Source organism: Manduca sexta, chromosome 4 (genome assembly GCF_014839805.1).
Source record: "Manduca sexta isolate Smith_Timp_Sample1 chromosome 4, JHU_Msex_v1.0, whole genome shotgun sequence".
NCBI classification, from domain to species: domain Eukaryota; kingdom Metazoa; phylum Arthropoda; class Insecta; order Lepidoptera; family Sphingidae; genus Manduca; species Manduca sexta.
Window position 1 is genome coordinate 1,913,582 of NC_051118.1, and position 12,850 is coordinate 1,926,431.

The 12,850-nt window shown below is 37.0% G+C and overlaps 1 protein-coding gene across 1 annotated transcript in view; it reads right to left on the minus strand.

The window, feature by feature from the left end:
• Positions 1-12,850, minus strand: part of LOC115444557 — a 113,609-nt gene that overhangs the window by 22,153 nt on the left and 78,606 nt on the right. Inside the window, exons 4-7 of the mRNA XM_030170382.2 lie at positions 4,043-4,115; positions 2,752-2,858; positions 2,065-2,256; positions 849-1,025 (exon numbers count right to left, since the gene is read on the minus strand). Of these exons, the coding sequence (XP_030026242.1) occupies positions 849-1,025; positions 2,065-2,256; positions 2,752-2,858; positions 4,043-4,115 (549 nt within the window). The remainder of the gene's footprint in view (positions 1-848; positions 1,026-2,064; positions 2,257-2,751; positions 2,859-4,042; positions 4,116-12,850) is intronic.

A 12,850-nucleotide genomic window follows, 5' to 3' on the forward strand; every position in this document is an offset into this window, starting at 1 on the left:
ATTTTTTGATGACTCTCTTTCTATTCATTTCTTACATTATCCGCTATAAAGTATATCTGTACATTTTAGATTAAAGCTAAGTTATTTACAAATCCCGTTAACTATCATCCACCACCATTACATTCGGGGCTCTGGTCCCGATAATACTTCCCCGAGCGAAGTCGGGCGACACTACAAATTGCATCATGACAATGATATTGCTGATGTTAGCCATGATAAACAAGCGCCATGCTATCTAACCGTTAAAATATAAAACCATTGACAATAACCGGTAACCATGCACATTCCAAACCATAGGACATTGAGGATTCGGCAACTACATTGTCACGAAGCAATGCCAGGACGCGTTACAAATTTTTATTTTGAAAAATGTAAAAATTGTTTAAAATTGGCTGTGAGTCCCTTTGGCTGTTCAAATGTTTATAGTTTACTGAGGTTCTTCGAACATTACAAAATTTATTTATTACTCCAGGCTAATTTATAAAATTGCAGCCCTTATTTCGATGTAACTTCGAAAGGCAGATTACTCTTGTAGGTAATATATTCCAAAAATATGATTTATACATTAGCAAATTAGCTAGCAAAAGAAACAGAATAATAGGAAGCAAAAACAACAAAACTAATTGATTTTACTAAACAATGTTAAGTGTTAATCAATAGGAATTCAACAAATCCACCCTCAAACCTCAGTTAGTAATATTTGTTCCATTTGTCACAGACTGCCTTTCTACGAAATCTCTTATCTTAAATAGATATCCACAAACAATTTCTCAAAACTCAATTTGTAATTCTTCAAAATCACCAAACGGACTCACACCCGCCCACACCGAACAACAGCAATCACTTACGGACACAAGTCGGCAGTTCTTTGGGCGCCCAAGCCCCGTCGGCTTGGCAGTACCGTTCGGCCTTGCCCACCAGCTCGAACCCTTGGCCGCACTGGACCACCGCTCGGCAGCCGAACGTGTGGCAGTCGGCCGTCACCCACCCGTGGGGCACGTCGCCCGGCTCGCCGCAAGACCGGGCTGGTGAGGAAATGTGACAATAAGTAAATTAACTATTGTAAAGAAGTAGATGTATGTAGTATTTGTAAGTGTAGGTAGATATTTCCCAATAGATGGTATAATTAAATTTATTTGGCTACAATCTGGGGTTTTAAATTAACTAAGAAATCGTTAAACGCTTATCTAAACCTAATTCTAATTTATTAATACTCAGGTATCATGAATATCATTGCGATTAGATAAATCCTTGTCTGTAAAAGCGTTGTGCTACTCCTTCGTATAGACGGAGTCTTAGATGCCTCCATCGTAATCTTGGATCACTTAGAGGTCTCTTTTCTAATAAGGTGTTCGTGGACTTTAACCACTGTTTCGCAATAAATATACAAAGATGGAAATGTGAGAAATTTTGAAGAAGGGCTTACAAGGTATTTTTTTATTTTATTCCGAGAGGAACCACCTCCTGCACCTACACCAAATAGTGTACATTTGAACAATCTGCTGCAGTAACTCATTCCTGGGTCCGCCAGTACATAAACAGTAGATGGCTTTAATAAATTTCCTTTATTGTCTTAAACACTTCACATACCATCAAGTCCAGACACTAATTGTACATAAAGGAGTTTTCAGTATTCCGGAACTGCACTTTTGTAATGTACAAGAGATCTGAACAAAGTTATTATCTTGGGTTCATTAATATCAAATTTTGTCTGTGTCAGTGACGTATATTCTATAAACACGAACGTCCATATAAACTATATGTCCAAAATCTGATCCAAAATGGCAACCAATACGTCACAGTTATAATCTATCTATTCACTTGAACAACAAATAATTTTACTTATTTGACTAATACGTTTTATTCAAATCCAGGTTTACATTTAGACTCGAGTTTTTATATCATGAGCGCCACTCCGTACACAACCACAAGCTGTCAATATTGACCATACTAAAGTTAGTTTGAATGGATATCAGTTCAAATCATTTTAACACAGTGAATGTTCGTAACGCCAAATCTAGTACGTAGTACATATTATATCGATGGTCTGTATATTATACTTACGTTCACAGCTAATGTCCGGGCCGTACCACGACGCCTGCCCGTCGATGGCAAGGCACTTGGCCCTGGGGAAGCCGTTGGTGACGTATCCGGTGTGGCAGTTGTACTGGACAGTGGCGTCAAGGTCGAAGGTCGCTTGCTCTGGGAGGGCGGAGTGGCGCGCGTGCTCGATCGTCGGTGGATGGAGGCAGTAGACTGGAAGAAGACAATGGAATTCATATAGAACATTATAATTTTGTGTAAAGAGGATCGTATCTTGAGTTGTTTTTAGGGAGTATGCTCTGCACCAGTCTAAAAGACTGCAATGTCCTTATTATTATAGATTTGATAATTAGGTATAGATTGTAATGTGGACTTCTCGGACGAACACTTAAGGCCGCCGCTTTACCATGAAGGCTGCATATTCTTGGAAAGGTCGGGAGCCCTTATTATTACAGATTTGATAATTAGGTAGACAATGTGCACTATTCGGGCGACCAACACCTAAGTCCGCCGCGTGAACATAAAGGCTGCAAAGTCTTAAAAACGCCGGAAGAATATTATTTAAAAACCGCGATAAAATCCGAAATGATTATTTCGATGTCTATCATTCGTGAAATCATGAGAAATCTTTAAAGGCTTCCCCTACAGATTTCCAGAGAACCTGTTAGAAGCGCCCTACATCACCTACACACCTTCCAGGCTACTTACTGTTCTCCTTGCATGCAGGTGGCTGTCCAGCCCACTTTCCGTCCGCCTGGCAGCTGCGACTCTGAAGTCCCACGACGTGGTACCCGTGGGGACAGGAGTACAGGGCCCTGGGTAATATTAAATAGAATTACGTTACTGTTAGGAACAGGAAATGTTAATTTAAAATTAGGTGCATTGCTTTTCTTTTGTATGGCAGAGCGCAGAGCAAAGAATTTTTTAATATCAAACATGACATTTTCTTCTTTGGATTATAAATTACTGAAGATTAAAGAATTTATTGTTATGTTCATTGATTTTGAATATTATTTCAATGAACACAATGTCGATAATAGTTTGACAGTAAAAAATTCTCTGCCCAGCGCTCAGCCGTATATGCACCGGCCCGAATCCTACTTTCAGCTTTATACGAATTCAAATTTAAATTTATTTCGTAAAACTAGAGTATACTACAATACACGCAAGCTGTTTAATTATAAATATAGTTTTTAATCAAGTTTCGCCTTCGTAGCGTTCAAATTTAATTAATGCTTATTAAATTATTCGCCTTATTTAATAAACTAATTTTAAAACAAAATGTACAGTCAGCCTATAAAGTAAATTAACCTATTTAAAAATTGAAAACGCTTCTACGTATTAAGTTTAATTGTATTTTTTTTATCTTAAAAAAAGGAAACTCTATAATGTGGATTTTCGTGAAGAAAAACAATTCTAAAGATAGACGCAAAAGTTTAAAAGCTATTTGAATATTTTAATATGTTCAGCCACATTTGATGACTGTCCAAACATTTATACATGTAAAATCAATAGATTAAGTGATAAGTCTTTTACAGATCACTAGAACATTTATTTTTAGGCTTCTGATCTTTGAGAAATCTTTTATAAGTCATCGCTTTGTCTCGTAAAATGGAAAAATGATTTAGATTATATACTCATTTTTTATTATTGCTTTGAATGATAAGACGAGCTTCCCGTCGCCTGATGGTAAGCGATACGCCAGCCCATAAACAGTAGAAACACCATCCAACACCTTGAATTAAAAAGTATTGTTTCGTATTCCACTGCGCTCGCCATTCTGAGACATGAGATGTTAAGTCTTAATATGTCCAGTAATTCACTGGCTACAATGTTCTTCAAACCGGAACACAAGTGACTACACACTGCTGCTAAGCGGCAGAAATAGACATAGCGGTGGTACCTGCCCAGGCGGACTGTCGCATATGAGAGACCTACCACCAGTAATCATATCTCTTATTACTTTAATATGAAGTATTTGATTTTTAAAAATACGCACTTGTCTCCAAACAGTCGGCCGGTTAGCGTGACCTGGCCGATTTCTGGCTGCTCCAGCTCAGGGCATTCGCGATCTGTAAAAAAAAAAGATATCAATCAGTCTTTCTCTCTCTAGTCGGTCCCTCGTATCTGAGCATCTTGCTCAGCATCAAGGTTGCATCTGGAGTGGATGATCTGTCTCCACCGGTTTCTGTCTAGCGCGTGTCTCTCGTCCTCTTAAGAGACGCGCTCTAAAAAGGACGATGAGACCTGTCCTTGATCGATCCTCTCGTTGATATACAACCGCGCAATCTTCTGCCTTCGATGTTCCCCACCGTAATCAGATTTTCTCAATTGTCATCGCCTCTGCGCACTGTGTGGTCAAATTATGAGAGTCTGCGTTGTCGGCATATGGTGGACAAGCGAGTTGTTATTTGAAGCTGGCTTAAGATGCACTGGTGCGTTTCGCAGTCCAAGGAACTCTTAACATTCGTCTCCAGCACCACATTTCGAATGCATCAATCCTTTGTCTTTCGCGGGTGAATCAGTACAAAGTTTATAAAAACACATTTAGAAGTTAGATTTGTTGGCGACGAAGGTACTTTGAAATAAAAAACATATCGACGGTTGAAAGGGTATAAGGGTATTTGACTTAAGCAACATTTTTTTTAGAAAATTTTAACTAGTTTATAACCATTGACGTATATTCTATAGACACGAACGTCCATATAAATTAATTGTTCAAAATCTGAACTAAAATGGCAACCAAAATTTCATTGTTATAACCTATTTATTCTCTTGAACAACAAATAGGTAATTTTACTTATTTGACTGAAATTTTTTATTCGCACCCACTTAGACTCGAGTTTTTATATTATGAGCGTTGCTCAGTACGTAACTACACGCTGTCAGTGTTAAAATCATACTAAAGTCAGGTGTACGGATTGCAGTACAGTTGAGTCGAACACAATGAGTGTACGGAACGCTAGATCTAGTACGTAGTACATATATATCGATTGTTATAACAATAAAGAAAAAAGTGCTGATTTTAAATATGTGTGAAGTAGTAAATTAGTGTGAAGTAGTAAATTAATCTTATTAATATAAGAAAAAAAGTAGATAGGCACACACAAATGCCTATACAGTATATTGACTTATTTGTACATGATGAAGAAAAAAACTGATAATTTGTTTGTACGTGATATAAAAACGGCTGAACGGATTTGATGCACGTATTTTCATTTTATCAAAGCCTCAGTAAACAAGGCAAAAAAAGTATCCATCCAATACGAACTGCGATGGAATTATTTCTATTATTTAAACAAAACATCCATAAGAAACAATCTTCTGGAAACTAGACCTTATTTAATAAAATATCTGTTTTTCGGTTATATTGCGATTTAATTCAGTATTCTAGCTTAAGCCTTGAAGTAATCCTAGACAATGGCATCATTAAGCATGAACCTTGACAAAACATTTCGCTGCTCAGGAGATATGAAAACTTTTCGGTTCAAAACAGCAACGTAACCTAGTTAAGTTGTTTTAATTTAAAAATGCTAGTAATACAACTTACTGCTCTCAATTCTTTCATCATAAAATGATGATGATGATGAACGCTGCCTGCTGTTACTAGTTACTAATAAGTTTTTTTTACGGACAATAAACGGTTACATGTTAAGGAAGGAATATAAAAAAGTTATTTTAATTTCATATACAAATATATTGTTTGTTTGTTTATACTTCCAGTTTGTATACCGAATGGACATCCGTGCGACACTTGGGCTTCTCATTGAAAACCAGCGCTGCAGCTGTATTGCAGCACTATTAAGCTGAATGATTGTTGGCACATTAATTGTTTTTTTTTTTAAAAAAACTTTATTTTTTAAAACTGAATTTTGTGCCAATAATAAAACTCCTTTTCTTTCTTTCTATCTTTTCTATATAATCCACACCATTATCCACATATTGGCATATTATTGAATACAATTATGAACAGACGAGCTATTACGGAATCATCTCCGACAAATTGAGAATAACATTCTTTTAACACTTTTAGTTGGGTTCAAAGAAAATATCAGTGGTTTTAAAGTGTGGTGTAGGTCTAAAGGCCGCCGGGGAGGCACTCGCGCCCCTGTGTTACTTCTACAAGGTCAGTATGAAAGTTTTAAGTTTGTTGAGGCCGCAATGAGCAAGAAAGCGTGCCGCTGCCACCTGGTGAACGGAAACCGGAAATACGTCACCAAGCTGTCAAGAGTAGGTGTAACAGGATGTCCCTACGTTGAGATGTGACGCGGAAACGGAAGATGCTAAACTCGAATTATGTTTGCCTGATCCCGAATGAGTCTCCGGACCCAACAAACGTTATATTTGAAGGTAAAACCCTATTTTATATTACCAAATGACGCTGAGATGAAATAAGAGGCTGTTTCGAAACTTTTAAGTAACTCCTACTGCTCGTCACATAAATATATGTACATATAAAAGAAAAAATATAAAAGTCACACTCCAATCTGCGCTCCCAAAGAAATGGTAATAAAAAGAGTACTTACCAGTGGCGAAGGGTGAAACTCTTCAAAAGGTAACCCGTGACGAAAAAAAATTGTCTGAGTTAACAAAAAAATGATAATTTTACAGAAAAGACAAACTAAAATAAACCTAAAAGGGAAGCCTGTAGGAATCGGGTTGTATGGACGCTTCGCCACTGGTACTTACTATCTACATTTAATAATCAAATATTTACGTAAAACTTATAAAATAGGTACTTAATCTGAAAAATATACAATAAATAAAATCCGATTAGTAGGTAGCATATTTTGGTAAATGTTTGCGACAAGCAGACATAATTTTGAAGACATTTTTTTTGGCATACATTATATTTAGACTGCATTGTATCAATGATAAATTAAAAAAGAAATAAAAAACCTTTTCATCAAGTTGTCAAACGCCTTCGCAACACGTAGTTAATTATCAAAGCCTCTTCATAAATAAGTTTTTGTTAGCAAATTAAAACTTCGAACAAAGCGACCTCGTTAGAGAGTTTGCATGAGCCAGACTTCGGTTATTAATTATGAATATAATTCATCTGTAAGGGAGGCTTCGAAGTCCTTTATAGCTAACTTTTATCACCGCTCTGTCAGCTTGAAGTTCACTGGAACATTTCTAGGATAAAGGAAACCCAGCAATATCGGTATAATCTACTTGTGTAAATCTTCCAAAACCATGAATAATTAACATGCAAATTTTTTAATTTTATTCAACTAGATTTTCTCGGTGCTGGATGCCGCGTAGGCTAGATATCTCGTAGGACATCGCAAAAATTTAATACTACTATATTATCAGCCCTGTATTATAATGCTGTCCTGTGATTGGGCATGGACCTACAGCTATCGGGTAGAAATTCCATATACGAGGTTGAACAAAAATCCTAATATCACTTTGCCCGGAATAGTAAATTAGGACCTTAAAGCGTATAGAAGTGCGCACGTTAATTCCAAATCGTTTCCACAACGTATGATTTGCCAAATCTACAGTGGAGGTATCTAGAATGGACTATTAATATTTCTATCCTTCTATTGGATTAATTTCGTTCGAATGACGTAAGACTGATTAGTGTCCGTCGAGCTTCGCCACTCGATGTCATAAAATGCGTGCCACTGCCGATCCTGGCTGGAGTTGCAGACGGGTGTGAGAGCGACCTCAAATCTAGGAGCATTGAGAAGAACCGTGTATAGTCAACGCTATATTTAGACTGCATCTGCAATAGATGCAGAGTTATTATGACGTACTAGAATATTAAATTGATAAATTGCTAACACCGAAGTAGGCAGTCAATAACCCTGGACATTTGGGTCAAATTGTGTTATCCAGGTCACGTACACCTATTATCCCTTTAAAATAAAAAAAATAATCTAGAAATTATACTTCGTTAATCTTAATATTCTTAACTTACATAATATAATATATAGAAACTTTTTTTTCAGAAGGTTAAAAAAGATGATAATCACACCCTCATTTCCAACTATTATAAAAAGAAACAAACATATCACGTTTTCATTCCTGAAAGTATGGGCAGAGTGCAACCATAGCACCTACTTTTCGCAATGAGTTCTGTCCCATAATATCATAGGTGACGAAACTATCGCCCCCTATCACATTGACATATCTGTCACAAATTCCGGACTCCGGCACAATACCAAGTGAAAATCACATTACCCGATCCGAGCATCCAACCCAAGACATCAGCTCAGTGCCTCAATAAATTACATACTTCCAAACCCCAACTAAAAGTAATAACGCAACCATGAACTTAACCTTGGTAAACAAAGGAGCCGAGGGCCCTAGAGTTATTACGACTTTAAACGACTGGGTCGCTTTGTACTTAACCCTGGCACTGGCAGAATGGGAGCGTACCGTGCCCTAGTTTGCGGTTAATGTAAAAATGTATTTTAAAGGTTGGAGTGTGTGTCCCATTTCTCTATTTAGTTGTAAATATGGACTGTGATTATCGATTTAAAAGTTTTTAAGTAATTTGTAGTATTTGTGAATTTATCGTTCGCTTTAACTAGTGTTGCCCAAATGCAAGAACAAGACGAGACTTAGCCAGTCTTGGTCTTGGTCTTGCGCCAATACACCTGATCTTGGTCTTGGTCTTGGTCTTGCGCTCCCAGTCTTGGTCTTGGTCTTGGTCTTGCAGCAAGAGTCTTGCAAGTCTTGCAATTACCTATTAGTCTATTACTATTTATTAAAGTTTACTTTAAATCTTAGAAAAACGTATTAGAATTGGAACATTGTGAGCTTGAATTAACATAGCCATAGTAAAGATCAAGCAGATTAATAAATAACTGAAGATTTGATAAGAAATTCGAAAAATCAACTGACCTATATGTCGTTTTCCATGGAAGTAACTGTTTCTTAATAAACATTTATGATTTATAAGCTTACATTTGCTAAAACATGTAAAAAAACAAATTAATTACAATAACTTGACTGTATTTTAAAGAACAATACTTATCTGTCTAAAAAGAGATTGAACCTTCAACTTATAAGAAATTTAATAAAAGAGTTTTACGATTTATCATTGTATCCCAAAGTAAAAATGAAAAATTATTATTAATATTTCCCAATTGGGACCCGAGTGGGGCCAAAGTGGGAAATCCCAAAGTAAAAATGAAAAATTATTGTTAACATTTCCTAATTGGGGCTTGAGTGGGATTTAAGTGGGAAATCCCAACGTTGAAATAGTAAATTATTGCTAATAGTTCCGCTTGAATAAATCTAACTAAGATAAACGAAAAAACAGAAACAAATATTAAACATTTAACCGCAATATTAGTAATATCATCTAGTTGATTGGATGTACATCAAATAAAGCGACGAATGTAATATTCCCGCTTGGACCAGTGGTAACGTGAACGACTGATGATCAAGAGGACCCGAGTTCGAGCCCAACTGACGACAAGGATGCATTCAACCAATAGTTCACTTTCTAATCGAAATATAAAGTTATAGTACCATCAGAGTCCGTAATTCAAAATTATTTTTGATTTTTTTGAAATTTTAGATTTTTTATAAATTTAGATTGGGATCTGATGGGGATTTCTAATTGGGCCCCATTTGGGATTTCCCAATGGGGGCCCATTTGGGATTTCCCAATGGGGGCCCAAGAGGGCTTTGCGTGACATCCCAAAGTGGGCCCCAAGAGGGAAGCCCAAGAAGGGCCCCATTGGTCGCACTTTTAAATTTCTAGTCGGGCTATCCTTACCATTTTATCCCAATCATAATACTACTTGCGTGATCAGTATAATGTATTCATTTTCATTCTAAGCACTCTGAAACTTATTTATTCTTTGGAACACCTGTAGGTACTCTTAAAATTCGAAATTATTTTGCATGAGTATACCTACGCCCTATGGCGGCAATCAAATAGTGTCAAATGTTATGATTTCGGCGTGGCGGCAACGATTGTTTTAGATTTCAAAAGAAGCCGCCGGCGCGTGTATCATAACCATGTACTTCCGAAAAGCGGCAAATTTCTTTGAGAAGTAAGTACAAAACCTTTGATGCCGCATTATCAAAGTGCCGATGGTTAAAACATAGCTATGCATGCACTCAGTTTGATTTTAATAGATATTTTTTTATTCGCTATGTTTATGGTATTAGTCGTAATGCGCATAGGTCCAGTTTTTCATATTCTTTGATACAGTTTTTTGCTTCTTATAGAATTCCTAAGCGTACCTACCTATACACCGAACTGTTACACCTAACTACTCAGTGAAATAGCGCTAAGTCCTAGCTGCAAGACGCAAGAGTCTTGCAGGCTATGTCTTGTTCTTGCTCAAGTCTTGCACGGTCAGTCTTGGTCTTGGTCTTGCTAAAAATACGCGGTCTTGTTCTTGGTCTTGGTCTTGCAAAAACGCAAGAACAAGACCAAGACTGCAAGACCAAGACTGAATTTGGGCAACACTAGCTTTAACGGCGAAGGAAAACATCGTGAGGAAATCTGCACATCTGAGAAGTTCTCTATAGGAATTTCGAAGGTGTGTGAAGTCTACCAATCCGCACTAGGCCAGCGTGGTGGACTAAGGCCTAATCCCTCTTAGTAGTAGAGGAGGCCCGTGATCAGCAGTGGGCAAGTATATAATACAGGGCTGATATTATTATTATTATTATTATTATTATTATTTGTATCTTTAGAATGTACTGATCGAGTTAATCTTATTTAGGTTTCTAAATATCTCACTCAGTGCTGATGTGGAGCGACGGATTGATGTCGCGTCTCGTATGATGATTTGTGAGGTCATCATGCTTGTATCATCTAACTTATAAAGAGAAAATATTAAATTATTAGTATGTTTGTAATAGATTAACTAGCGACCCGCTCCGGCTTCGCACGGGTGCAATGCTGATACTAAATACACTACAGAAAAACTGTGAACATTGTATATAAAAACATAGCGGCCCGCTCTGGCTTCGCACGGGTATAACATAACAAAATAACAGTATTTATCCACTATTTAATGGATGTTATTATTATACATATAAACCTTCCTCTTGAATCACTCTATCTATTAAAAAAAACCGCATCAAAATCCGTTGCGTAAAGCAATGAAACTATATATTTAGTTATAGACTGGATATCAGGGCCAAATGTTTGCTCCAAAAGTTCTTCTTCTTTTAAAATAAAAATGGCTCCACCGTTTTATCGGTGATTTTGCCAATGTCGAGTAGGTAGAAGTAGATAATTATAATATGAGTTTAAAAAACTTTCGACCCGAAGTTAACCGCACAAAAAGACACCAACCAAAGAGAATTATATGGACACCAACGACAAACAGCAATTGGCATAACACATTTGACATTAAAGAAGACTGCAGCAACGATATAGAACCAAGCTCTGAGAACCGAGCACATGAAATTACAGGAGCGGACATAATAGATACATTTTTTTTTTTGTTCCAAAAGTTATTGGTATTAAGTCGCCGTCTTATTTGAAATGTCCGTATGACAAGATGTCACAGCGTCCATAATATTAATAAAAAAATAATATATTTACAGAAAATATGCTAATATTCGCATTAAAATCGTGTAAATCATGATATGGAAAATATGAAGTATTTTACATTGATGTTCTGCTATTTCACGGCAGTTTGAGTAACCATCACATAAGCGCAAATTTTTAGTATTACAATCTTCCCAATGTACGCTCTATATAATCTTAGATCTCTTTGATTTCAAAAATACGAAGTGTCATTATTTTGTTACGTTACTTTAGTTCTGAAATAAACGGTAACAAAGGCTGAGAAGTAACAAAAGTTCAAAACAAGTAGTAACTAACTCTATGAAATCCAACTGAAACTGTCAATTGAGAGTTCCTCGTGGTCATGGAAGTCACTGCGTCAAGTTAAACACGCGCCCGCATTCTGAACACGTGCATGCAAATATTGAAGACTGAAGAGACACTCCCGTAACGGGGTTACCTAAATATAAATACACCGTGACTTCACTTAGCTAAACCGATTTTATAAAAACATTAATATAAAATTCACACTCACACATCACGCATTTATCCCCGAAGGGGTATGCAGAGGCGCAACCAGGGCCCTCACTTTTCGCCAAGTGTGTTCCGTCCCATGATATGATAGGGGGCGAGCCTATCGTCATATCGGGCACAAATTCCAGACTCCGGGCTGATACTGAGCAAAAAAAAACCAAAATATCACTTTGCCCGACCCTGGATTCGAACCCAGGACCTGAGAGTGCTATCGTACCGCGCATGCAGTACAACAACGCCACCGAGCAATTCGTGACGCTTTATTTTAGTTATATAACTGCACTTGCATTGCACGGGTGCAATGCTGACTATTTAATGGATGTTATTATTATACATATAAACCTTCCTCTTGAATCACTCTATCTATTAAAAAAACCGCATTCAAAATCCGTTGCGTACTTTTAAAGATTTATGCATACAAAGAGACATAGGGACAGAGAAAGCGACTTTGTTTTATACTATGTAGTGATGAGAAAGAAAGCCACGGGCTTTCATTTTTAATTATTTGGTATGTCTTTAAACATATCTTATTGTTTAGAGTTCCAGCTTGTTGTAATTTGCCGGTGGGCAACGACTTTGTTGTGCCTCATTCCACTTATGATCCGGTGCAGTGGGTCACTTTGTCGTGCGAGTATACAAAATATATATCTTATGATCATGATAAATACAATACTAAGGGGGAGGGGATTACGTGGGGGGGGGGGGGGATTATGTATCAAATAGCAGAACCTTGTCCCCCACACCCAAGGCAAACACAGATATAAAAAAAATCGATAATAA